Here is a 25,581-nt window from a genome sequence, read left to right as displayed (position 1 = left end):
GGGAGGTAGGAAGGTGGAGTTGAGAGTCCAAAGTTGCTTGACGTCATCCGGGCTTTCCTCTAAGGATTACTTCTTGCTTTTCTTATGTATTGCCTTTCTTTCATAAACTGTTCACTGAAAAAAATCTGTTCTCCCACCTGTTTCCAAACCAATTTTTTGTACATGGGGTCAGCAGCACCGGTGAAAGGACTTAGTTTTGTACCCACATAGAGGGAAGTATCACTAAAGCAGTTTCAACCACTTCTGCATCGGAAATAGTGTGTGATCGATATAATGTGGTGCTTATATGTCTGTTTCCTGTCTTGCCTTTGTATGTATTCAGAAGCCACTATTGGTTACGTGTTCCCATTGTGTGGACAGTAATTACACAAATTGAAAAATGTTCCCTACACAGAAAGCTCTTCCATATAGAAAATGAGATGGTCAGACTATACACACTCTGGAGAAGTCCCATTGAACTCAGCGGATCTTGTATCTGAGTAGTTCTGTATAGTGAGTTTTGAATAGTCTTATAGATGCTTCTTTAAACTTGTCTGTCATTAATGTTCACAGTATGTATGAAATAAAGCCTTTAATTGAGCCTCTAATATAGCTCGGTTTATGCTGGTACAGCAAAGCCTGCTTAATAATCTTTTAAAGGTGCCACTTAAAATATATTACTTTGTGTGGTAGCAAAAACGTGTTCCAGTGATAGACATGGAATGGATGTTTGACTGCTCTTGATTACTGCTCTTGATCTTTTTTTGACTGTCTTTTTTATATAGGAAACAAATATGCCTTCAGTGATAGCATGAAAAGTGTCTATTATTTGCGTAACACATTTTTCTTGTTTTTTCATGTAGGCTGTAGTTATCTCAATTCTAGCAGTACAGAGATATTGGTGAGATGGTGTGAGGTATTGATTGCTTTGTTCTCATTATTTGAGATGAGTTTGTCGTTTTCCTTTATAAGTTCATAGTAGTGAACATATTCAGGCTGTGAAAATTGCCATATTTCTGAATGTCTAATCAGAAATTGATTGGTAATCACTAAAATTAAAAGTTGAGGAAAAATAGAACAAATACCCATAAAATGGCCCTGAAGGTGAAGCATGAACAAAAATATAAAGATCCATTTTTCTTTAATTAAGCCAGCTTTGCTGTAGCTTTGGTTAAAAGTATGTGTCAGTTTTCATATATTTGGGGTAGGATGGAATCGAAAAATCCAAGTAGATCGAGATGATTGGCTAGTTAAAGATATAGTTCTCAGCTCCTGCATAAAGAATGTAAAACTACTGCAAATGTAATTGGGTGGGCCAGTAGAAAATATACTTGAATGTTACCAAAATTCTTTCTGCATGGTAATATATTTTTTAAAAATACTGTAAATGTTTAGGGTTTTTCAGACTTTATATACAGGTAATGTAAAAGTTTATATGTCCTTAACTACGTGTATTTAATGATACATTGTACCATTCACCCATTTTTAAGCCAATTTGTATTATTGCAGTTTATGATGGTACACTTGTACAAGTGACTTCAGTAGATCTTCAGCAGTGTGAGCAGTTACATTTGTAAATACTCTGTAATCTTAATAACTCTACAATGTAATCCTAAATAGTTGCACCCATCTAAGCTTATTGACTTGAGGTGCTTTAAAAGGGTATAACTTTGTTTAGGATTGCACTGTTAGATCTCCAGGTTCATATTCATTGTCATGTTTTCATTAAGAGATAATTTTGCTTTATCTGTAAATTGTGCAGGTAGCTGCAAAGCAAACAGTATCAACATCCATCCTGAAGCTTTCAATGATAGGCGGAGTATAAATGTTTACAAATAAATAGCTTAATTAATAGGATGGCCTCAGTTGGGTTTTTTGTTTATCAGCAATGCTTTATTTCCTTTCAGAAATCATTAATTATATTGCTGGCCTTTGAGGGAGTTAAGCAAAATGTAGTTTGGTATTTTTATAATCCTTGAAGTTGTTGAGAGGAGAGAACCTGAGCTTTTAGTATTTCAGGTTTCTTCAGCATGCAGGAATATGAATACTTTAGACAGAAGAATGCTGCAGTTAGTCTTGAAATTTGGCTGCCCATTTCTACTATTTTATTCTGTATAGGTGAGACTTGTAAACAGTACCATTGATGCTTAGAAGTAAAATAGCAGAAATGTTAAGGTGTATTTCCTGTACTTTTTAGTAGAGTAGCTCTAAGCAGCATTAAGAAATGTTCGCATGAATTCACTGGGTAATGAAGATGAACAGTAGTGTTCATACTTATTTAGGTATTTATACGCCACTTTTCTTTGGGGAGCCAAAGCAGCTTATATCATTGTTCTCCCCTCCTGTATTATGTTCTTACAACCGGCCCTGTGTGGTAGGTTAAGATGAGGGTGAATAACTGTCCCAAAGTCATCCAGCAAGCTTCCATGGCAGAGAGGGGATGGGGAACCTGATCTCCCGGTCCAACTTTCTAGCCACTGCGCCACACTGGCTTTTCTTTTTGATGTCAAAAATAGGAACAAAACAGGGGTTCGGGATTTCTTACTTCAAAAAACCTTGGATTAGAGCCAAGGTTAATATTTATTAACCTTCTTGTCTTAGAATCCCAGTTTTCCCCTCATGCCGTTCCTGAGGATTTCCTCCCAGGAGCGGTGTTTTGGGGAGCTCAGTGGATTGTACTGTAAAGGAGAAGGTAGTGACATTCTGTTCCATTGATGAAAGTGCCTTCCAGTATTGGAAACATGCCTTGGATCCTGCCCACTGTGTTCTTTATAAATGTTTGAGCGTGATTTGACCATTGTTGTCTTCCATCTCATACGGTTTTGTATCAGTCTTATAATGCTGTATGCCAGTAGGGGGTTAACACTTTGCCTGCAAGCTTATCCAGCTGCATATACGTCTAAACTCATGGTCCATGCCCATTTTTTCTGGAAACAGTACCAAGCTGGGGACATAGCATGCTTACTATATTAATTTGGCTTTTGTCTGTGTGGACACATCTCTTTATGTTTCCACCCATGTCCATACCAAATATTAAATATATTATTGTTGCTTCTAGTCACTCAATATGGTGCAAAGAAATGATATCTTGAGAAAGTATAAATGTATGATGAGATTAGCACTGCATGGTGTAAAACAGTCACTAGAATTAGATTACAAAGGGAATAACCCTGTTAAACATAAAGAAATCTCTTTGGAAAGCATTTCTGTTGACTGTTTAATCTAGTCGTATGGGAATATGGAGCTGCCATTTAGTCATAGTGCAGTTCCTGCCACCACTTTGACAGCAGTGTTGAGATGTTATGGACCCATGAACAATAAAAAGTAATGCTTTCCATCATAGAACTCTTGTGTGAGGTTCCTACATCTCTTTTGTTGATATCTGTGAATAGATTTTGGCTGGCATCTTCATAGATTTGGGATATGTGTTGTCAGTATGCTAATGACCCTGAAGTTCATGTTCCTGTGACACTAGATTGCATACTATTGATCTTGATACTAGAGAGGTACAGAATAGAAAAATAAGCCAAAGTTTCATCTGGATAAGGTAGAAATGACACTTGGTGTTTGGAGTCTCCCTTGGATGAGTGGGTTTGCCTGTTATGTGTGGCGTTATCTTGGGAAATTTGGTTTGCTGGTGAGCCAGGATGGCATCTCGTGGTAGCACCTTTGGAATGTTGACTGCACTTTTTCTGGATAATGGATATGAGACTATCAGTTTTCCTGTCTTCATCATCTCAAGGGCTACTGCAGCGTATTCTAAATAGGTTATTTCTGGGAGCATCATCTGGTACAAAATGCCACTAGCTTCAACCTCATGGTGCCAGCCCTAAGGACTTCCAGTTATCTTCAAGGCACTATTCAAAATACTGGTTTTAACCAGCAAGGCCCAATGCAGCCTAAGTTCTGCATAGGTGGCTCATTGTCTCAATATATAAGCACCCCACCCCCCTGCCATGAGCATGCATGTTTGTCATCATCCATTAAGATTTGCTGGAGATCACCTGCTCCAAATCCTCTTCGTGGAAGAGGTAAGATCTTTTGGGTAAGGATGATGAGCTTTATCAGTTTTGATTGCCTTCTAAATCCTGCAGACCTTGCATGGTTTTAGGAAGTCTTTGAAGAAATTTCTTTTGAGAGATGCTTTTTGTGTTACTTTTTGTACCTTCATTTGTCAACTAGTAACTGTAGTTGATAATCTGGTGTTCAAGTTGTTTGAGAAGTAGATTAAGTATATTTGCATATTGTCAACGTTTCAGCAAGGTGACTATAAAATACTGAAAGAACAGTGTGATAATGTATCATTCAATAAGCAGTGGCGGTTGTCTTTGTGGGGATCAGTGACATGTATCCCTGTATCTTTGCAAGCTTTCATTGCCATATCACCTCTCTTCCCTGCACAACTGTTGCTCATTCTGTGAGCTGCTGCTGGGACGTCCCCATCTTTTCCAGCTTATCTGTCAGACTGGTGTGAAATGGTGGGCAGTAGCAGTTTATGTATTGGGTGGTCACTGTGCTGGGTGAGGAGAAAGAAACAGCAGCTTCCATTTCAGCACTAGCTGATGCTGGGATGGGAGAAGTAGCCGCTGTTCCAGTAGCTATGCAGGGGGTGGATAGGTACAGGAAGAAAGAGGTAGTAGTAGAAAGGGTCCCTTCCTTATTGCGAGCTCTGAAGGAGGGCAGGGAATTTTGGATATGGTAAGCACATCTCAATGCAGTTGCAACTGATCCCTTGTCCTTTTTTCTTTGGAAGCATTGATATGGTTCCAGCCTGAGGCTGGAGGAAGGCTGCAAACTTTGCTCAGTTGAGCTGTTGGACATTGGTACCTCTGAAGTTCTTGGGGGGGGGGCTCCATCCCTCACAGTGGTCATAATTTTGGCTGGCTAGTAATGCTCCCTCTAAGCTGTGGAGTCTTGTGAGCAAAAATTCTACTTTGTGAGCAATTGGCATTAAAGGCGTGGGCGAGCAATTTGGCTACTGCATAAATTAGTTTGCTCTGGAGCCATCCTTTCTGAGCTAAGACAAAAATGTGTGAGCCGGAGGCTAAAAAACTGTGAGTTAGCTCACACTAACTCAGCTTAGAGGGAACACTACTGGCTAGTCAAAGGTTCAAAGTAATTTATTATGGTACTACACCAGCATGAAACACAGAATGAAATATACTATAGTCATCGCCCAAAATTGTTAAAAGTTTCAGATAAAACTATAATAAACTTTGTATAAGAAATTGTAAATAACATTCTAATAATACATAGGGACATATTATGAGAGAAACATTTTAACCTTTAAGACTTAAAATTTATAAAATTATGTATACTGGCTCATGTCATACTTTAGGTTTCCTTACTTTCTTGCAGGCTGCTGCACAGAAATTTGCACAAAGTGCAGTCACCTGCAGGTTTTCTCCCAGGAGCAACATTTAACATATCCTGGATTTGAACACCCAGGGTTTCTATTGAGTGATTCATTTGTTAAAAAGGGCAGTAAAGGAGGACATGTTTTGTTGCTTCTATCTTGCCACTGCCACAGGGACATAATCTTTCATTCAGAGGAATCTTTTTATATTGCCCAGCTAATACCGCTGTTGGGGGGCATCTAGCAAGAGTAAATGCCCTCCGATGGCTTGAGATCTCCAACTGAAATAGGTATTCTGCTGGGGTGGCTGTATATCTGACTCGTCTGGTGACCTTGCTACATCACACTGCCGTTCAGTGTCGAAGACTAGTCAACATTTGTGTACTACTGAGTCATTGTTGAAAGGAAAGGGCATTCATAATGTTTGATTTACTTCTGGTTGTAGCAAGAGCAGAACAAAAATAGTTTTAAACCACCACAGACAAGTTTTCCCTTAGTTTTAATCAGTAGGGCTGAAAATTGGCTGTCTGTGATTAAGTGCCTAGCTGTCAATGGGCTTAGACTGGAGTAACTTTTCTTTCTTTTTTTTCTTCTAAATATATTTATTGCATTTTTCATATGCATTACAACATGCAAACATGTTACATTTCTCAGTATCTCTACAGAGTCATCTGCTTATTGGATTACATCTTGTTTACATTCATCCATTTGTAAAACCTCCATCTATTTATAAATATATCCATATTCTTATTTTCTATAATTGTAGTTAGTTTATCAATTTCAACTACCTCTTGCACTTTGATAGTTAATTCTCTTCGTGACGGTATCCTCTCAGCTTTCCAGTTTTTGGCAAATAATATTTGCCAAAAACTGGAGTAACTTTTCTTAGGATTGCACTCTAAAGCTTTAGTTGACTGATCTGCCTATTGAAGCTGGCAGTGTCTTTTAGAAGAGATTGGTTATTGGGTTAGGGTAATATCTGGAATGCTGAGGATTCTAATGCTTTGGTATTAATGTTTTACTGTATTTATTGTAATATTTTTACTTGTTGGTTGCTTTGAGTGTAACTCAAAGTGTAATATCACTATATAAATGACCAAGCAAATGACACTGACCAGAGTTGGGTTGTGCTAGCATTATGGGGCGTTATGGGACGTTATGATATGGGATGTGCTTCCAGAAGCAGGGAATTAGATTCAAGTCATCATCAAATTGTGTGTGTTAAATGAATGAATGAACAAGATATTGGGTTGGCTCCCATAGAGGATTTCTACTGAATCTCACAGATTTCTGCTGATGAAAGGGAGGGCTTTTTACTTGTTGGTTGCTTTGAGTGTAACTCAAAGTGTAATATCACTATATAAATGACCAAGCAAATGACACTGACCAGAGTTGGGTTGTGCTAGCATTATGGGGCGTTATGGGACGTTATGATATGGGATGTGCTTCCAGAAGCAGGGAATTAGATTCAAGTCATCATCAAATTGTGTGTGTTGTTAAATGAACGAATGAACAAGATATTGGGTTGGATCCCATAGAGGATTTCTACTGAATCCCACAGATTTCTGCTGATGAAAGGGAGGGCAGTTTTAACCATTTTCTCTTTCTTACTGCAGACATCTGACTTTTTTTTGGCATTTTGGGCTACAGCAAGAAGGGGAAGTTGAGGGTGGGTCATGCTGCATGGAGAAATCCAGTCTATCAGATATAAGGATAACAATTATATTTGTAATTTTGCATGGAGTGAGAAAATAATAGCAAATTTAAAAGAAAAAAGCATTGTTGTGGGGGTTCTAAAATCTTATACCAGTAGGCTTCTTTAAGTAATTTGTAATTGGTTGAATCTTCCTAAGTACAGTTAGGGCAAAAATCTAGGTGATAAGAATAACTTCCTCAGACTGGAGCACCCTGATAAACTGACAATACTGTGTTGGTTAGGATGTTGGTCTGATTGCTCAGTGGGAAGAACATGGTAGAGCCCCTGCCAGTGATTGGAAGAAGCAGGCCAGACAGACCCTCCCCTTCTCACTGTGGAATCCCTGTTTGTTTGGTAAGGCCAGTGCCTTGCTAAAGGCATGAGTCTTGTCATGAACTGAAGAGCCCTGTGGCTCTTAGCCTGGGCTATGCAGCCTGGAGCCTGGCCATTCCAGTATGGGAGAGGCACCAGTCTACTTATCTGCAGTCCCAGGACTGACCCATAAATCTCAAGAACAATATTCATTAACCGCCAGCACCGTCACATCAAGACTATATCTCTGAATTCACTTGTTTTATGGCTTTTCTGTGGTTGATAGCAGGCCAAGTGTGGGAAGTTTCTTAGTGGTTGTGGGGGCATTTGTACTTACCACAGGATACCTATTGAATGTACTATTCCAGTGCAGTTGGGAGCTGGTAGATATGAGGGTGGTTGTGTTCAAAGAAGACTGGTATTTGGCAAGAATGCTCACTGCTTATCTAACCTCTGTAGTAGCCAGAAATATGATGATGCAACAGCCCCTATTCCCTCCTTGTCTTCATTAATATTGTGCAATACTGGATTGGTGAAGCACTAAACTGAATGCTTGTCTGGGTTACTACAACAGAAGAAAATTGACCTGGCTTGTGTAACAGATGTGGTTGGAAGATGATGGTATGGTCCATCTGTCCCAATTAACTCCACTTGGCTATGTGGTGCTTCATCAGCCCCCTCTGGTGGCCAGGGAGGAGAAGTGGCTGATACCCTCTGTGCGTCCTTCAATTCTCGCGGAGTTCCAGTACAAACTATAGCTGGCATTGACTTCATGTTCCTTATGTCAGGGACTAAGGATAGATTAGGCATTCTGCTTGCGTACTGACTGCCCAAGGCACCACCTGTCAGCTGGCAGAAGTGCTTTCAGGTGTGAGACTTACTGTTCTGGGTGACTTCAGCATTCCTGATGAGTGCTACTCACCAGGGCTGGCCTAGGATTTTAAAGCTTCTTCGGCTGCTCTGCACCTCTCTCAAATTGTGATGGGCCCAGCAGATGAAAGGGGTCACACCTTGGACGTAATCTTTTGCACTGAGGCTTTGAGAGGAGATCTTGTTTTGGGGTTAAAGATTTGGTCTGGATCATGGTCTGACCATTATCTACTGAAGACAAGGGTGAATATGGCACTGTTTGGAGAAATCATCTGTAGATTTGGAGTTGGATGTCATCAATAGGCTGATTACATCCAGCTCTGTATCTCTATCCAAATATCTGTCAGTGCTGTAGAGGTCTTGAGCCACTTGCCTGACTGCAGTGGTTCAGATGGGTATGATCAACAACTGCCTGTACATGTGCCTTCTCTGTAGTGGTCCCCACCCTGTGGAATGGCCTGTTTGTGGAGGTCATGAAGCCTCCCACACTCATGGCATTTTGCAGATTATGTCAAACAGTATTGTTCAGGAAGGCATTTTTGTATAGGAAATAGGGCTACATTACAACATATAGGTCCAGAAAAATGCACTGTGTCTTTAGTAATGTAATACCATGCTCTCAGTTGTTTAACATGTCACCTTTAATACTTATGCTTTGTTCAGATGACAGCTGTGTTTCAAATGTTTAACAATTCCTACTCTTACAACAGCCTTATTAGACCAATATATTCTGGGCATCCTATTTAACACCCTCCCATAATCGTCTGTCAAGTGATCAGACCCACAAAAGGGGGAAGGGAAATTTAATTCTAAAACCAACAGAAAATGGTCACTTTCCACATGGCCCAATATAGAAAACACTTTAACATCGTCCCCCATGACCGGGGAAGTCAGCATATAGTCCACAACACTGCAACCCTGGGACAAAGCAAAGGTAAATTCTCCTGGCAGGTCGTGGGGAGGCAGGCCATTCAAAATATCCAGACTGAACCTCAAGCAGAGTTGGGCTAAACAAATACCTGCTTCATTAATTTGCGGATCCTTTGAATATCTCAGATTAGAAAAAACAGTTGGGCAGGGCATCATCTAAGGTAAGACCTAGTCTCCCAGCAAGCTCAAAACCGTACTGACCTATTCTTGCATTGAAATCACCAGTCATTACAATATTAAAAGCAGGATATTTCTGTTCAAGTGCCCCTTAAGTACTGCGTAAGCTCTTCCCAGTGCAAAGTCAGGGGTTTTTTGCAGCACATGGTGGCACATAAACATTAATTATTATTAGAGACTTCCTTGCACATTTCAGTAAACAGGCCTGCGCCAAATATCCACAATCCTGCAAGGGGATCACCTCCAGATTGGAGTTAATGCAGCCACAATACTGAGAGACCTGCTAATCGACCAAAGGATTTGAAGGCTAACAGGGAAAGCGACTTATAAACCCTCTAAGAAGATCTCTGAGTGAGCCCAGGTTTCCTAAAGTAGAGTGATATCAAACTTCCTGAGGAAGCTACTAAAATTTGGATCAGAAAACTTATTCTTCCAGCCAGCAATATTCCATGAAAGATTCTTAAGGTTGAAAGTTGCTGGTTCTTCTCTCAGTCAGTCAACTTCCTGACATGACCTGATTATTCTCCTATTTATTGCATGGATTTATATTGTGTAATCTACTTTGAGTCTCAGTGAGAAAGGTGGACTATTTACAAAATACAAATAATATAGAATTGCAAATAAGAACATTCATATTAGCATATGTGTATTGAGAAGGAGTTTGATCTTCCCCAGCATCTCTATTGGCTTCCTAGGCAGAGTCCATGTCTTTTATTACCTTGACTAGATAACATTTAGAGCAGAGGTTGCCAGTGTGGTCCCTCAGGACACCTTTCCTGGCACCCGTCAAATGGTTTTAGAAAGTGATTGGGCCAGGTTCCAATTGGGTAGCAGATTTTTTAAAATGTTGCTTTGGGAGCAGCTGCCACCACAGGACAAAGATCTTCACTGAGTAACTGAAGGTAAGCTGTGTGTATATGCAAGAAAATATTTTAATACTGTATGTTCATTTTAAAAGGCATCCTGTTTTTAGACCTTCTGCCCAAAATGTTGAAGAGTTACTATTAGAGTTATGCATAGTCCCACTCCCTGACATTCTGTAGCTGGTAGATATTTTGCGGTTGCGCTCATCACCCTGTGACAGAACTTTAAGGGCTCAAAAAAGTTGGGGACCCGTGATTTAGAAAGCGTGTATTACTTGACAAAGATAGTTGATTTTCGGTGCATCTTCAGAAGAGATTTGTGTGTGGTGTCTGAAAGGTATTCAAAGATTGAATGAAACAAAGTATAAAAATAATTCATATAAAGTTTTGAAACTACTGAGATCTTCTAATACATGTGTGGCCAAATTGTGGCACTTTTGCTCCATGGCAAAGGTCCAAGAGGTTTGAGGACTAGAGGCAAAACATCGAAACACTGGAAATTTCATGCATATTGTAGTGCACAGAGAACCACTATCATGTTGTGGATTCTGTTTATGGTGCACTTCCCAGAAAGGATGACCACCAGTGAATGAAAAGGATCCTCTATTACAGTATATAAAACACTTAATCAAGACATTAATGCACACACTAAGCATTTCTCTGTAAAAAAACAGTGGCTGCAATCTGAAGAACCCTTTTAGGTTCATGTAAGAACTTGCATGATGGAACGTTTGGTTTCGTTCCCTGGCTTTACTTTTCTGTTTGTTTCTGAAGCTGCCCCAGATTTTACATGCTTGCTTTTCAGGTATCATAGGGGCAACTGTTGGAAGGAAAAGACTGGAGACCAGGTTCTATACACACTTGCTTCGATGGTGGAGGGGTAGTATAATGTATCTCCACCACACTGGTAGAAGTGTGATCATAAACTTGATGATAAGGGATGTAATTGGGGTTAGATAAACTGCTTTTATTCCTGAAAATGAAAGGGTAGTTTCTTTTACTATCAAAAGTAATAGGACAACTTAAACTGAATTCTATTTTTTACTCTCTACAGCTAAGCCTGGTGGACGGGTGAAATGTCAGTATATTTCTGCTGTGGATAAAGTCATCTTTGTGGATGATTATGCAGTTGGATGTAGAAAAGATCTGAATGGCATCTTGCTGTTAGACACTGCTCTGCAAACACCTGTTTCTAAGCAAGATGATGTGGTTCAGCTTGAATTGCCTGTTACAGAGGTAAGTTGTTGATCTGAGAGCTGTTAGTGTTGTGGTATATGGGGGAGTGATAGTGCCCCCACTATCTTAACTGTGGCTGAATTGTATTTCTTAGATTCTTAAGCTGACTGAGAACAAAAGTTTTTTAGAATACATTGCTAGTGTAGTACTGCTGCAAGTTTATTTGTACCTGCTCAGTACTGTGGAAGCTAATTTTTAAAGATGAATATTGAAGAAATGCAGATGATGCAAAATAACCTGCTGGCCTGGTTCTAAAGAAGGGTGGATTTAAATCAAGATATTTAAAAACCACTTCACTAAATTGTAAAGAAAAAATAATTTTAAATTACAAGTACGGACACGCAACACTCGTGTGTGCAGGCTTTTTTCTCCTTTTTGCCCTTCCTTGCCTTCTCTCATTTGTCCTGTCCCCCTGTGGATACTTAGCTTTTTTGTTTGGCCTCTCTCCCTCTTTCTGTTGCTTCCCTCTCAACCCTGCTGCCTCCTTCTGGTCTTTATTACCCTCCCCACCACTTCACCCTCATGCTAGCTAGCTCACCTGTCTCACTCATTGAACTGCTTGCTCACCAGCTAGCCAGCCGCCCACCTATAGTACTGCTTCCTCTGCCTGAATGGCTGATGCGGTACAAGTGGTGCAGGCTTCCGTGCTTCCGGCCTGCCTGTTTGTACTACTGCTGCCTCTGCTTGCCCTCTTGCCAGTTCTTCTCCCACTCAGGCGAACCATCTGTACTCCGTTCTGTCACTCTGAAGGAACAACAATGATGGAGGGGCAGCTGCTGCCCTTTCCACTTGTCTACATCCACCAACAGCTCTCCTTTCTCCAGCATCTCCAGCACGTGGTGGTGAGGGTAGATGCCACCAGCCCAGTGGAGAAGCATTGTGTAAACACAAACAACATTCCTCTGCTTCTAGGAGGAATTTATATTTCCCCCTTTTTAACTTCTACATTTTTCTGCAAAACTGGTGGCAGGTTGCAGAAAAATCCTCCTCCTTTCTACATGGCCCTGATCCATGGATTTAAGTATTCACAGTTGGGGCCATGTGGAGAATTAGGTATATTGATTGATTTAAATGTAGTTTATCGCTTCCTAATTCATTTATTTTTCTGAATCAGCATGCTTTGGTTGTTGTAAACTATTAAAGCTTACCTGCAATTAAAGAAAACCTTTGTGTTATTCAGGTGTATAATCCAAAACCTCTTATCGTGCAGCTTACATGTCTTTTGCTTCCTATATTTTATACCTGCTAAACTGAGAATTTGAAGAACTTTATGTCCTGCACAATGGTAGCATGGGAGGTTGTAGGACTATCTAGCTTCTCTGTCACTAAGGAAGATCATTTATTTGAAGTCCCAGTGACCTTAGCCACTGATAGATAATGGACATAACCATATTACTCTGACATGGAAAGTATTACCATACTGTTTTATGGTTGGTCTATTTTTCATAATTAGCTTGCCTCTCGGGCCTCGCTGCTCCCCCCCCTGCCTCCCTCGCTGCTGTCTCCCCCCTGGCTTCGAAGCAGCGGCAGCAAGGGAGTTCGCAGAGCGTCCCTGCGCATGCGCAGGGGACACTCTGTCACTTTTGGGGGAATTTAAGTATTTTCCCCATGTTTTTAGATTTTTGTGCACACCTGGGGACTGCCCCAAGTGTGCACAAAAATCTCCCTCTCCTCCAGGTGCCCCCGATGCGCGGATTTAGGTATCCGCACGCAGGGGGCGCCTTTCGCTATTAGATATATAGATGTAAATTGTTCAGATTTATTTCTTTGTGTCATTATTCTATTTTATAGGCTTGAAGTAACTCAATTTCCTGTGCAGTTCCTGTTTTTAAAAAATGGTAAAAGGAAGGATAAAAAAGAGAGCAGGCCTGTGTAAGCAATTTTGATTCCCCACTGGGGAGAAGGCAGGGTATGAATGAAGTAGATAACAATCTAGGTGTCTTCAAAAAGATTTGAATGTGTGAGTGTATATGAGTTGAAAAGTTGTGAATGGTTGTGTGAGTGTATATGAGTATGGTTGTAGGTGACCGAAATGTACTATGTACAATGACAATAAAGTATATTATTATTATTTAAAAAAAGAAAAGAAAAAGAATGCTGCAATTGCCAGTTGCCCCTTTCCATATTATAGTTATGGAACCATCCCCCAAATTTAAATCCTCATTCCCCAGAGGACACCAAACAGTTTTCAGGACTAATATTTCCTTAAGTGTCTAGAAAAAAGCTAAAGATAATCTGGAAGAAAAAAGGTGGCAGAGCAAGTCCCAAGGGAGAAGAGGTGGGTTAGCCTATTGAGTCTCTTCTAAGGAGAGCTTGGATGCCTTTCCGCTGGCCCAGTCCTTTCAAAATAGCATTAAAATATAGTGAACATCTGAATTTAACAGCATAAAGCCAATTTAAATTAAATTGACTGGGATTAGATTGCTCGCTGTTGGGTGGGAGGGGGACGTGCAGATCTGTCCTGGCAGAGGAGGGAGAGCTTGTGCCTGAATAAGACTTGGCCTTAAAGGTGCCACTGACTGCCGTCTGATTGTTTTGATGCATGACATTGTAGGTAACTTGTGCCTCAAAGCATTTGTGGGACATGAAGTATCTTGCTTCCAGCTTCCATTTTCATATCTAGCATCTGTATTAGTAAAGCTTTACTTGGAATTTTGGAAAAGAGCAAGAACCTTGAAAACACGATTGCACATTCATTAAAAATGTGGGTTGTAAGACTTCTTGAGCACCCGTTGATAGGAATGCAAGTTATAAATAGAAAATTTAAAGCAAATACAAATATAGAACCACGACTTTTCTTAGATTTCTGACAAACTGATAACTTATTTTATATGTCCTAGGCTCAACAACTATTATCCGCTTGCATAGAGAAAGTAGATGTGTCAAGCACAGAGGGATATGATTTGTTCCTTACACAACTGAAAGATGGCTTAAAAAATACCTCACATGAAACAGCAGCAAACCATAAAGTTGCAAAGGTAAGAAAACATTCCAAATGTTTCAGTGCTAGTAGGATTATCACTTGACTATTTTTGTTCTCCTTCAGTGGAACAAAGTAATCCAAGCTGGTTAGTTCACACCTCGGCTCGCTCAGGTAGAGCTATGCAAATTTTGTGTGGCTCCCTATTGGAGTGATCATAGGCTGACCCTACAGTTTGGATAGCCCTACTGACTTGGGTAGGGGGCTAGAGCTCTGCTCCAAACAAAAAATTATCTAAAGGCTAGCTAGCGACTAAGACTATCTAAAGGCAATTCAAGTCATTGAGAGAGTCTAGGAGTGGCAGGCAGCAAGATCACGCAGATTCTCTGAAGAAAAGTTCAGGAATAAAAAAAAACACAAAGAAGTTCCTGCTCACCAGCGCCACGAGAATCAACTAGAAACACAGAGAAACATGGAAGTAGAGAAGGGCCCAGCCGCAGTAGCTCCCATGTTGATGGCAGTGAAGAAGCTGACAACAGTGGCAGGGAAGAGGAAGAAGGAAGTGGAGAAGCTCTCCCCCCCCCCCAAGCTTTGAGAGGTGGTCGTGGAGAGCATTCTGGAGGTGGCAAGGGTGGCCTCTCAAGGAGATGACCTGAAGCTTCGGTTTCCTGCTCCCTCACCACGAAGAACAGCAGTGGAGATGGTACAGACAGTGCAGCACTTGCAAGGCCCAGTAGGACCTTGCAGCCCATAGCGAAGCCACATAGAGCCAACATCGGGCTGGAGAGCCCGCGTGGTGAAATACTCTCCATGGGCAGAGTCCAGGGGAGCATGGCCAGGTCCATCCCAAACATTTTCCAAGGTTCATGAGCAGGTGGTAGGGCCAGGAATACCCCTGGGAACAAGCAAACCTTCCCATCCATGGGCTGGTGGCCATGTGGGCAGACCCCAACATGGCGCTGTCCACACAACCAGATCCCAACATCACCTACTGATATTCCCCCCCCCCCCCAAATCAGGCCTTTCACAGCATTTCGTTAGTTTAGGTTGTTTTTTGGCAGCCACTAAATAAACTGTAACTAGGAAGTGGCTGTATTAAAACTCCAGCATTTCTATAGTGGTGTATAGTGGTCCTTTTTGAGAACTAATGGCTTTCAGCAGTCATCACGAAAAGTCAAACTCTGGATTAACACTAGTAAATAAAATTACCGTACATTTTTTTTCTCTTCAAGTTTTCTAGATCCCAGAACAACAGTGTACACTGTTTTAGATAATGGCTTGAATCCAGAGACCTATGAGGGGGACGGATTTTCCTGGCCCACCTTTTCTCTTGTAGCCATTTGTGAAAAATGTGAGAAACCACATTTGAGGTTCAGAGGACCTTCTAGAATTGGCATGTGATGCAGCCCAAGGGCTTCTAGCTTGGATGGAGAAAAACAGTTGAAAACTTGAAAATGCCCAGGGGGCAGTTAGATCCAAACCAATACTGGCGTTCCAAATGTTCTGTTCAAATTATTTTCCAACTTTCTAGTTTGTTTTCTACTGATGGTTTTTCCAGCAGGGTATTGACCACTTATATGAAATGTTTGAGGGAAATCTTTGTGACTGGATCTGTAATAGTTCCTTTCCAGAATAGTGGGCTTTTGCTGCTTAGGAGTTGTTCCATGCTTAACAGGCTTTGAGGATTCTCTTGTTGGGACATGTTTGTATAACAATATGGCATAATTTATGCACAAGAATAACAAAGTAGGCCACGTATCTTGGTATAAAGATTGTTTCCCAAGTGATACATAGCCATGGGACGTGAGGCTGATCTCGTATATCATTTGTGCTTTTAAAAAATTTAATAATACAAGACGTTGGATTTTTATTTTTTCCTGTAGTGGGCAACAGTTACGTTCCATCTCCCTCATCACATATTGAAATCTGTCGCCAGTGCCATTGTCAATGAACTCAAGAAGATAAATCAAAATATTGCTGCCTTACCTGTAGCCTCATCTGTGATGGATAGATTGTCTTACCTCTTGCCCAGCGCACGACCTGAACTTGGTGTGGGGCCTGGTCGATCAGTGGATAGGTATGGAAAAATAAATTAATACTAACAGGAAAAAATTAATTTACGGTTTTTCATTTGCCAGTTTGGTGTAGTGGTTAGGAGCGCGGACTCTAATCTGGAAGAACTGGATTTGATTCCCCACTCCTCCACATGCAGCTGCTGGTATGACCTTGGGTCCTTCATAAATTCTTCCAGAGTTGTTCTCTCAAGGGCAGTTTGCTCAGAGCTCTCTCAGTCCCATCCACCTCACAGGGTGTCTGATGTGGGGAGGGGAATGGAAAGGGATTGTAAACCACTCTGAGACTCCTTTTGGTAGTGAATAGAAGGGTATAAATCCAATCTCTTCTTCTTTTTCATTTGTGCATAATTTCTTAATCAGATTTTTAAAAAATATTTTTGAAATTTGGAATGACTCTGAACTAAAGAAATGGAAAGAATTTCATGATTTCAAAACCTTAATTTAGGATATTTATATCCTGCCTTTCTTTTAAATTAAAAAAAGTGCCTCATAGTGGCTTTTAAAATATATTGCCTAATTTATTTGGCTTTCATGCTCTTTATCTTTGTTCCTGGTTCTAGATTCTGTGTTGAAATATGAAATATTCATTTTTCTTTGTTGAAGGTCCTTAATGTATAGTGAGGCTAACAGACGGGAGACTTTCACCTCATGGCCTCATGTAGGTTATAGGTGGGCGCAGCCAGATCCTATGGCTCAAGCTGGGTTCTACCATCAGGTAAATCAAAAAGTTTTGTGAATTGTGAATATCAGCAATTATATGGGAATGCACTCTCTCTGCTGAATGTTCAAATATGTTGTATATAAAAGGAACCAATTTGGATTTCTGTTGATCTTGTTTTTGTGGAAGTGATAATCCCTGTGTCCTGTGGTACTGTATTAAGTGTTTAACTAGTTTAGGTCTTCCATTCTTTTCTCCAATGGTGGTGCCTTTACTTCAGTTGAATTTGGGTGCAAACATTTCTGTTGCAGCTGCAGACATCAATTATTTCATCCATTTGGGTTTCAGCTGTGTCTCTGACTTTAAATTCTGTTTGTTGCTACTGACTGAAGGGTCGTAAAGATCATAGCAGAGTATGTTGAGCTAAATGTTTTAATTGCTGTTTTCATGTCTTTATATTTAATGATGTATGTTTGCAGGGGCTTGATTTTAATAGTTTTAAAATGTGATTTTATAATGCATTTTTTAAATTGTTTGCTGCCTTGGTGGCTCTTGTGAGGGCAGAAAAGCAGGATATACATTTTGTAAATAAATCAGCTGAACTGAATAGAGGCAAGCTGTTCTCATAAGCTTTCATTTGCAATAAGGATTGAAAATGAGATCTTAGCTTTATTTGGCTCTCTTCCTCAAGAGTGAGGCAGGCCAACTTGCTTATCAGATGACTGCAACATGGGCATTTGACAAGACCCACTTCAGTGCTTTCTAGTTGCAAAAGAACATTATTGAAAAGAAGTGGCAGATATGGAGCATAAAATGAGCTCATTACATTGTCCTTGTAGTAGGTGGATGGGGCAGGGTGGTTCTTCTCCACAGAGGAAAAATTTTTATGTCTAGAGGAAGAAGTTGTCTTCCCTCCCTCCTCTCAGTTTGAATGCTGGACTGGTCAGTTGGAGTTGTGTCTTTATGGAAGACCTGGGAAAAGCAAACACAACTGCTTTGGAACAGGAGGTGTAGAGGTGGAAATGTCTCTTTAATAGGAGCAAAAAGGAGATTGAGAGATTGGGGAAAAGTCAGACAGCTGTCAAGAAATAAGAACAGAAGGTTTTTTGCCATATTAATGTTTAAAATGGGCATGGGGATGCTCACAAAAATGCTATTGTGTGAGTGGTTTGGGAAAGGTGTTCACAGGAAATGCAGGGTTTTCATACATAATTTGCCTAAAAGACATCTGACCATGAATATGCATGCTTGACTAGTGAACTTTATTTTAAAGCCACTTATCACCCATTCCTATGCTTATAGATGATATTAGAGATGTTCAAATTTTTAACATCAGCTATTCATTTCCAGTCATCGATCTAGCTGTCATATTACACTTTCATTTAAAATCTCTGCTGCTTGTCAGCCATGCAAGTAAGTACACAAAAATTACTAGCTTACACTTGTTACTGTGTCCTGACTACCTATGCATGCCTATTCATTTAGGCAATAAAATGTTTGAAAAGGAAACTCCTGCCAGGTCTCATGGAGGTGATTCTTACTTGCCACAGGAGCTATGTAAGTGGCTATTTATAACAGTGTGCTATGATAAACTAGCTTTAAGCCCATTCTATCATTTTTGGTAGTCCTGCCCCTCAGCAGCATGTTATTGGGATTAGAGACCTTTACCGCAGTGAGAGAATACCCATGGATCCAAAAGTTGTGTTTCTGAAATGCATGGAAGAAGAACACATTCCTGCCAATAAAGACTGAACATATCTCTAGCTTTTGAATAGCAGTGAAATTTCTCTTGTCAGAAAATGGAAAAATAAGAAACTTCCTTCTGTAGAGAAATTATTTGATAGGATCTGGGGCCATTTGATTTAAAATTAAATAGCGCTGCAGTCTCTGCATATTAGAGAGGAAACACGCACAAGAAATAGAGAGTTGAGATTGCTGTCTGTTTTAGATCATTTGGATAATTTTCTGGAAACACATCATGTTTCACAGAAACCACCAGGATTCTCACTGTGTGATCCTGTCACTGATTTCTATCCCCCCCCCCCTTTTAGTGAGTATGCTGTTTGGCGGAAAATGTTTTGAAAGGAGAAATGTTCTGTCATATTGCGAGATTGGCAGTAGGGATGGGCATGAACCAAGGAAATTGGGGTTTGTTTTGGTTCATGGGGCCACACAAACCACGAACCTTCACAAGCCTTCCTGTTTACCAAACTGGTTCATTTTGTGAGGTTTGTGATGCGGTAGAACAGGCCCTCCTGCAGGCTGGAGATGTCAAACTCGCAGCGAGTCTCCAGCTGACTCTACCTGCCCTCCAAGTTTGGTGAGGATTAGATTTAGGGGAGCTGAGTTACAGCCCCCCAAAGTAAGTGCCCCCAGGAATGTGCTCTCTGGGGAAATCACAGCCACAGGTTCAGGATGGAGTGTGTCAAACAGCCCCCCAGCAAGCTAGAAGCAAAGGGAGGGGGAGGTATAGTGCAGGAGAGTGGTGGAAAGTTGGAAAACCAAGATGTGGTGTGGAGTTTTCAGGGCTGCAGAAATCCACACTCACACATCTCGTTGCTTTGATGATTAATTGATCAGCGCCAGGATGTTTGCCTCATGAACCACTGACACAAACCACATGAACCTCTGTGAAAACCATGGAGGTTCGTTGGAGGCGCGATCACATGACCCTTGGCTCATGAACCAGGCAATTTTCATGATGAATTTAGGTTCGTGACGAGGTTTGCTCCCATCCCTAATTGGCAGTTTCTTTATTAATCTTTCTTGTGAAGGTACCCCTTAGAATAAGGTTTATATTTTGCCTTGTTTTGAAAGATTTTGGCCTTTTCATAGAGTTTTGAACTAAATGTAATTTACTTGTCAACCCTGAGTGGTTAACTGGGGAGAAGGAGAACAAAATTGTAACATATTATCTTTGTTTGTGAAGTAATTGTGTGGACTTGTGCATGTGTACAAATGATTGCATCACATGGTATGCATGTTTGGAGGTGGGAGGAGGTGAAACAGTGAAATATTTACATTCTGGCCTTAGGAGATTACGTAGCAACTCATGTGGAGGTCAAGGATGGGATTTTTAAAATCTCTTTGTAGTCATAACTTCAAAAAGTAAGGACAGTTTGTGCATCAGACCTTTGTTGGTTTTGAAGTAGGAGATTGTTGGCAGCTGTCATAGAGCGATATGCTATTCTTAAACTTTAATGTATTGCACTTGAATGTCAGAGAGGTCAATCTAGTGTTACGCTACGGCAGTGATTTTTCAAGCTGTGTTTCATGGAACTCCTGGGTTGCTCAAGGAGAAGATCAGTAATAGTGGACAGGCTTCTCAAGTTAGTAATGTTTCTTGTAATCTGCAGCCATTGAGTAGTATTGGGTATATTCTAAGATACATCTTTGGTTCATGCAGGGCAAGTCACTTAAGTTAATTAGTTTGGGTATGCAATTATGCCCCAGAATTCTTTGCAATGTGCAGTGGTTTTACTGTAGACTTGCAGGTATTAATTGGAAAAAGATCCCATGGAAGGGGCACTCCAGAGGTACAAAGTTTGAAAACCTCTGTGCTACTGTGTCAAGATTAACCTTTCACCGTAGACAATACATTTCCTGCCTGTTGAATTTTGAGGTTTTAAGACAAGCTGTAGGGCTTACACACTCTCATCTGCATTTTTTTCTTGGAATAGCATGCCCACAGGATATACTCTTTTCATTTTAAAGTGTGATTTTCTGTGCCTCACTAGGAATTGCTGTGTTTATAAAATAAATCCAAGGTCCCCTTGAGAACATGAAGTATACTTATTTTCTTTGGATTCTAGTCAACATGATTTTTAAGAGCTCAAGTAAAAATGCCTACAGCACCTTTTAACTTAGCATTTTGCCTCTTTTTCACAGCCTGCTTCATCAGGGGATGACCGAGCCATGTGTTTCACATGTAGTGTGTGTTTGGTGTGCTGGGAGCCAACAGACGAACCTTGGTGAGAATAAAATTTTGAGGGCATAGCTATAACTGCTTTCTGTTATACATATGAATTTCTTTTAGATAAGAAATTAACACTGAGAAATGTTTGGTGTAGTTATAAATAAGGTGTTTACAGCCTCTTTATTTTTGATTCAAGGAAGGTAACAGTATTGAAAAGGAGATAGAAAACTTTAAGCTGTTTAGTAGCATCTTGCTTAGAAAAAACCTACTAAACACAATATAGTTGAATGACTGTTAAAATGATCCAAATACAAACATTTTTTGATGCTTTCTGAAGATGCTTCAGCAGGCTTCTAGATATTCAGGTATCTAGTAGAATTCAGGTTCGACTAGCACGTTTATCTGGGCAACAAGGTTTCAACAGTAAAAAATTAGAAACAAATTCAATATTCAGTATTGGATTCAGTGGTCTTTACTTTATTCTGGTTTTTCCAACTGTGCTATTTTTATACAGTTACATTTAATTTTGGTATCCATATACATAATATAGTTACATTATTAATATAAAATCATGGCATTGCATTATTTTTTCAGTAGTGCTTATAGAACAAATCAGAGCAGATCCAAAGTGACATTCTCTTGCACAGACAGATGCTTCACCATTTACCTTGAGAGTTTCTCCTTTCATGTACTGATCTTCTACTCAGCCTGGCTTGCCTTTTAAGCTTTTCACCAACTGATTGATAACAAGTCTGGAAAAGTGTGATGTACCTAAGAGAAAAATTAAATGCTTAGGTCCCATTCTGTGGGTGTTGTTGGTGTTTAACTTGTCCTGTGAAGCACCTATATTTTCATCGGCTTTCCAGTGGCTACTGACTAGACAAAAGTAAGAATTCAGGACTGACACACAGAACTGGTCCTTAGAGCAGGGACCAGCTAGAAGGTGAGGAAGAAAAGAACTTAACAGATATGCTGGAATGGAAAAGAAACGGGCCATAATTTTGCTGATTACAGATTTCTTTGGTGTGGGCAAGTGTGATGGAGAAATAGCAGAAGTTTGATAGCAACCCCCTCCCCAGCCCACCTGTCATGTGGTAACTAAGCAAAGAACTGGTGCCACTGTTATTTCTGATTAGCCTCTTGGGGACCTGATTGACATGCTAGCCTTGGAGGTGGTTGTCATGTACCTTGCGCCTCCATAAACCTTTGAGGAGACCCCCTTCTTAGTGTCATGCATGGAGCCTACCCCCAAATAATCTTGTATTATACCTAAATGCTCATATTAATTTTTTAAACATATTGATATAAAAGTTCCCAAACACAAGTTCTTTGGAAATGGTATTTGACCTCCAGGGAAAGTGTCAGCTTAATGGTAGAACAAGGTCCTAGGCTTGCAGGGAAGGGCATGGCAGGTTTCTGCTCACAACCTTTCAAGTCTGGAGGTGGCCCATGTCCTAGTCAATGTTTGCAGAAACATATTAAGAGAAACGAATGCTGCTGCATTTTAACACTTACCTTTCTATTCCTTTAAGGTCTGAACATGAGAGACATTCCCCAAATTGCCCATTTGTGAAAGGTGAACACACACAGAATGTGCCCCTCTCAGTCACGCTGGCAACAAGTCCAGCACAGTTTCCCTGTACAGATGGCACAGACAGAATAGTGTGCTTTGGATCTGGAAGTTGCCCTCACTTTTTAGCTGCTGCAACAAAACGAGGAAAGATCTGCATATGGGATGTTTCAAAACTTATGAAGGTACTTCATCTTTTAAGAGTGAAGGTGCTGCTTGTGCTAAATGTGAAATTTCTTTCTAAATTGAAATGTTTTTTTTTTTATTTGTGTAGGTGCACTTAAAAGTTTGAGATCAATGCTTATGATCCAGTGATCGTGCAGCAGCTTGTATTGTCTGGTGAGCAGAGCTCAGGGGTTGAATCAAGGAGGCCAACGCTAGCATGGATAGAAGATTCATCTAGCTGTTCAGATATACCAAAATTAGAAGGAGACAGGTATGCTCATAAAGCTTCTTCTTAGCACTGGATATCATCTAGGAAATTGCAGAACATTTTGTTTGAATAGTGGTATATTTGTTTGCTCTTAATGAAAGTAATTGTGGGTCATGGAACAGTGAGATGTTGCTTACCAGTATAAATTTGAGTCCTGTCTAGTGAAGGAAGGGCTATTTGTTTGTAAAGGAAAAGAATGTAGGCAGAAAGACTTCTATAGCAATACTCACTTGGCACTTGTAGGCAAGGAGAACATTTGAAAAGAGAACTCAGCAAATTTCTCCTCTCCAATCGCTGTATTATTGATCACTTGTAATTTTTCTCCCTTTTGTACTTCCCACATTGTTACCGGATGTTTACTTTCCCCATAACTAAATTTGACCCCTGCACGCTCATTGTTAATGGGTCTCTTGCAAAGAGACATATGTGGGGTCTGCCCTTTTCCATAGTTAAATCCTTCCTTGAACATTTTTTTAAATTCTCTGTCCATCAAGATCAGTGCCCAGCACCTCCTTGAACTACACTAAAAGTGCAGTCCTAAGTAGAGTTACACCCTTAAAATCATTGAATTCTGTGGTTTTAAAAGGGTAGTACTCAAAGTTATGCTGTAAGTCTTAAGCTGTCTTATTGTTTCCACTGGCCGAAAGGAAGATGTTTTAAGTTGAATTTTTGGATTGTTTTTCATTACCTGAAAAGTTGGGTTTGTGTTATAGGCCATAGTTTCCAAAATCTAATCCTAGAAATCTTTTTGTGCAAAATGAAAGAATGCTCAGTACAATCAGAGTAACAGTAGTTGGTCAAATTAAAATAGACAAGACTTCGTATGTCATTTGCAGGGCAGTTATTCATGTAGGTATATTGCATGAATGTCTGCCTATTGTATTTAGAAAAGGAGTTGAATTTGCACAGTAAAACTTTTATTATTTAAAGATGGAATATAAGTTGATTTTTGAATTAGGGTTGTAAGAGTTCTTGGCAGAACAGTAGTTTGATAGAGAATTTTGAGAAAACTCTCAAGTCTTTTAAAGATTTTTGTTCTTTCTGCCTTCATATTACAAATCAAATGTGCTGCTTGTGCAGCATTTTAACTTGGGGAAGTGATTTCCTGTTGTATTGAATTTGATTTTGCAATAACCGTCTGTGCTGCTGCTCCCATTTTAAAGATGGGAAGTTAAGGCAAAGAGAGAGGGAAGAGGGGGAAGACTCAAAATATGAGGCTGAATCCAAGCTCCATTACAGCTAATGGCATGATTTTAAAGATGGGAAGTTAAGGCAAAGAGAGGGAAGACTCAAAATATGAGACTGAATCCAGACTCAAAATATGAGACTGAATCCAAGCTCCATTACAGCTAATGACATGACTGCACTGACTCACCAGCAGCTGGCATTAACTTCAGTTCTTTTTAAACTTAAGCTCTGCCCCATGGTTGTTCAGATTACTGTCTTTCCCACTGCCACTCATTTTTCTGCCTTTTCAGCCATTTTGGTTTCTTCACTGGTGACTTTGTAATTCTTCATCAAAACTGAATAGCTTTTTTAGAGGAGGGTAATAGTGAAGGAAGTTAAATTGTCATGGAATACATTCTTGATTACACTAAATTATTGCCTTTCGTTCACCATCTTTATACTGTTTATCTTACCTCTAGTGATGATTTACTGGAAGATTCAGACAGTGAGGAGCATTCCAGATCAGAATCAGTGACTGGTAGGAGCATATTTTTGGCATAGAATGTTGATTGCAAGGTCTTTAACAAGGATTAACAAATACTTGATCAAATGAACAATTAGGCTTACGTTTGCCCCTTTAGAAATATTTTGGAATTATGTTTAAGATATTGAGACCCATGAAACTTTGCAGGGGAAATGGGGAAGGAAGACTTGGACTTACAGGGATCATATTCTCTTTTCCTAATCCCCCATTCCCAATCCTTTAATTGGAGATGGGACAATCCCCAGTGTTGCCAAAAGGGTCCTTTACTCTGTTCTAGCTAGCTGTGAGTTTTCTCTCTTCCTTCCCTCTTAGAAGGATTAATACTATAGTATGTTTGCATGCAGGATTGTGGCATATTAATATATTGGGAAATGACTGTATACAGGACTTTAAAGATGGCTAGTGCTTATCCTAGCTGCTTTCCATTTATTCACTGTGTGTTTGGAAAAGTGCTGCTTGTGCCTGAAACAGTTTGATAGCCAGATTGCTTAGATGAATGACGAAAGCTGCTCTTTATACCACCTACTTACATTGTGGAGCCAGTTATGAGTTGCTCTTTCACCATCACCTTTGTGAATTGATTTTGCATGAAGCAGTACTGTAGATGTTTGCTCTTTGGGGGCAGAGAGCATAACTGGCTCACAGCACTGAAGCAGGTGTTGTCTGAGTTTGATCCTATGCTCTGAACAGCATTGGTGGGGATTAGAGTTGAATTAAACAGTCAATTCAATTGTGTGTGTGAAGTGAAAGAAAATAAAGCATCCTTTAACTTAATACATTGTTTTTGTCATATGGTGAGCAAACATATAAAGCTAGGCAATTCCAAAAGAGAGCTTTGGAGAGAGTGGCTGAGGTGGCAGTATTGGAGCCTCCTCACCC

General features: G+C 40.1%; 1 protein-coding gene across 1 annotated transcript in view; it reads left to right on the top strand.

The window, feature by feature from the left end:
• The window catches only part of BIRC6 (baculoviral IAP repeat containing 6), a 191,760-nt gene that overhangs the window by 542 nt on the left and 165,637 nt on the right, over positions 1-25,581 (top strand). The window contains exons 2-9 of the mRNA XM_015425773.1: positions 11,238-11,419; positions 14,260-14,397; positions 16,223-16,416; positions 17,018-17,129; positions 20,961-21,043; positions 22,521-22,767; positions 22,846-22,994; positions 24,638-24,696. Coding sequence (XP_015281259.1) covers positions 11,238-11,419; positions 14,260-14,397; positions 16,223-16,416; positions 17,018-17,129; positions 20,961-21,043; positions 22,521-22,767; positions 22,846-22,994; positions 24,638-24,696 — 1,164 coding nt within the window. The remainder of the gene's footprint in view (positions 1-11,237; positions 11,420-14,259; positions 14,398-16,222; positions 16,417-17,017; positions 17,130-20,960; positions 21,044-22,520; positions 22,768-22,845; positions 22,995-24,637; positions 24,697-25,581) is intronic.

This window comes from Gekko japonicus, unplaced genomic scaffold (assembly GCF_001447785.1).
Source record: "Gekko japonicus isolate JY-2015 unplaced genomic scaffold, Gekko_japonicus_V1.1 scaffold1887, whole genome shotgun sequence".
Classification (NCBI taxonomy): Eukaryota; Metazoa; Chordata; class Lepidosauria; order Squamata; family Gekkonidae; genus Gekko; species Gekko japonicus.
Note: the sequence above shows the minus strand (reverse complement) of the source record. Positions and strands in the feature narration are given on the sequence as shown.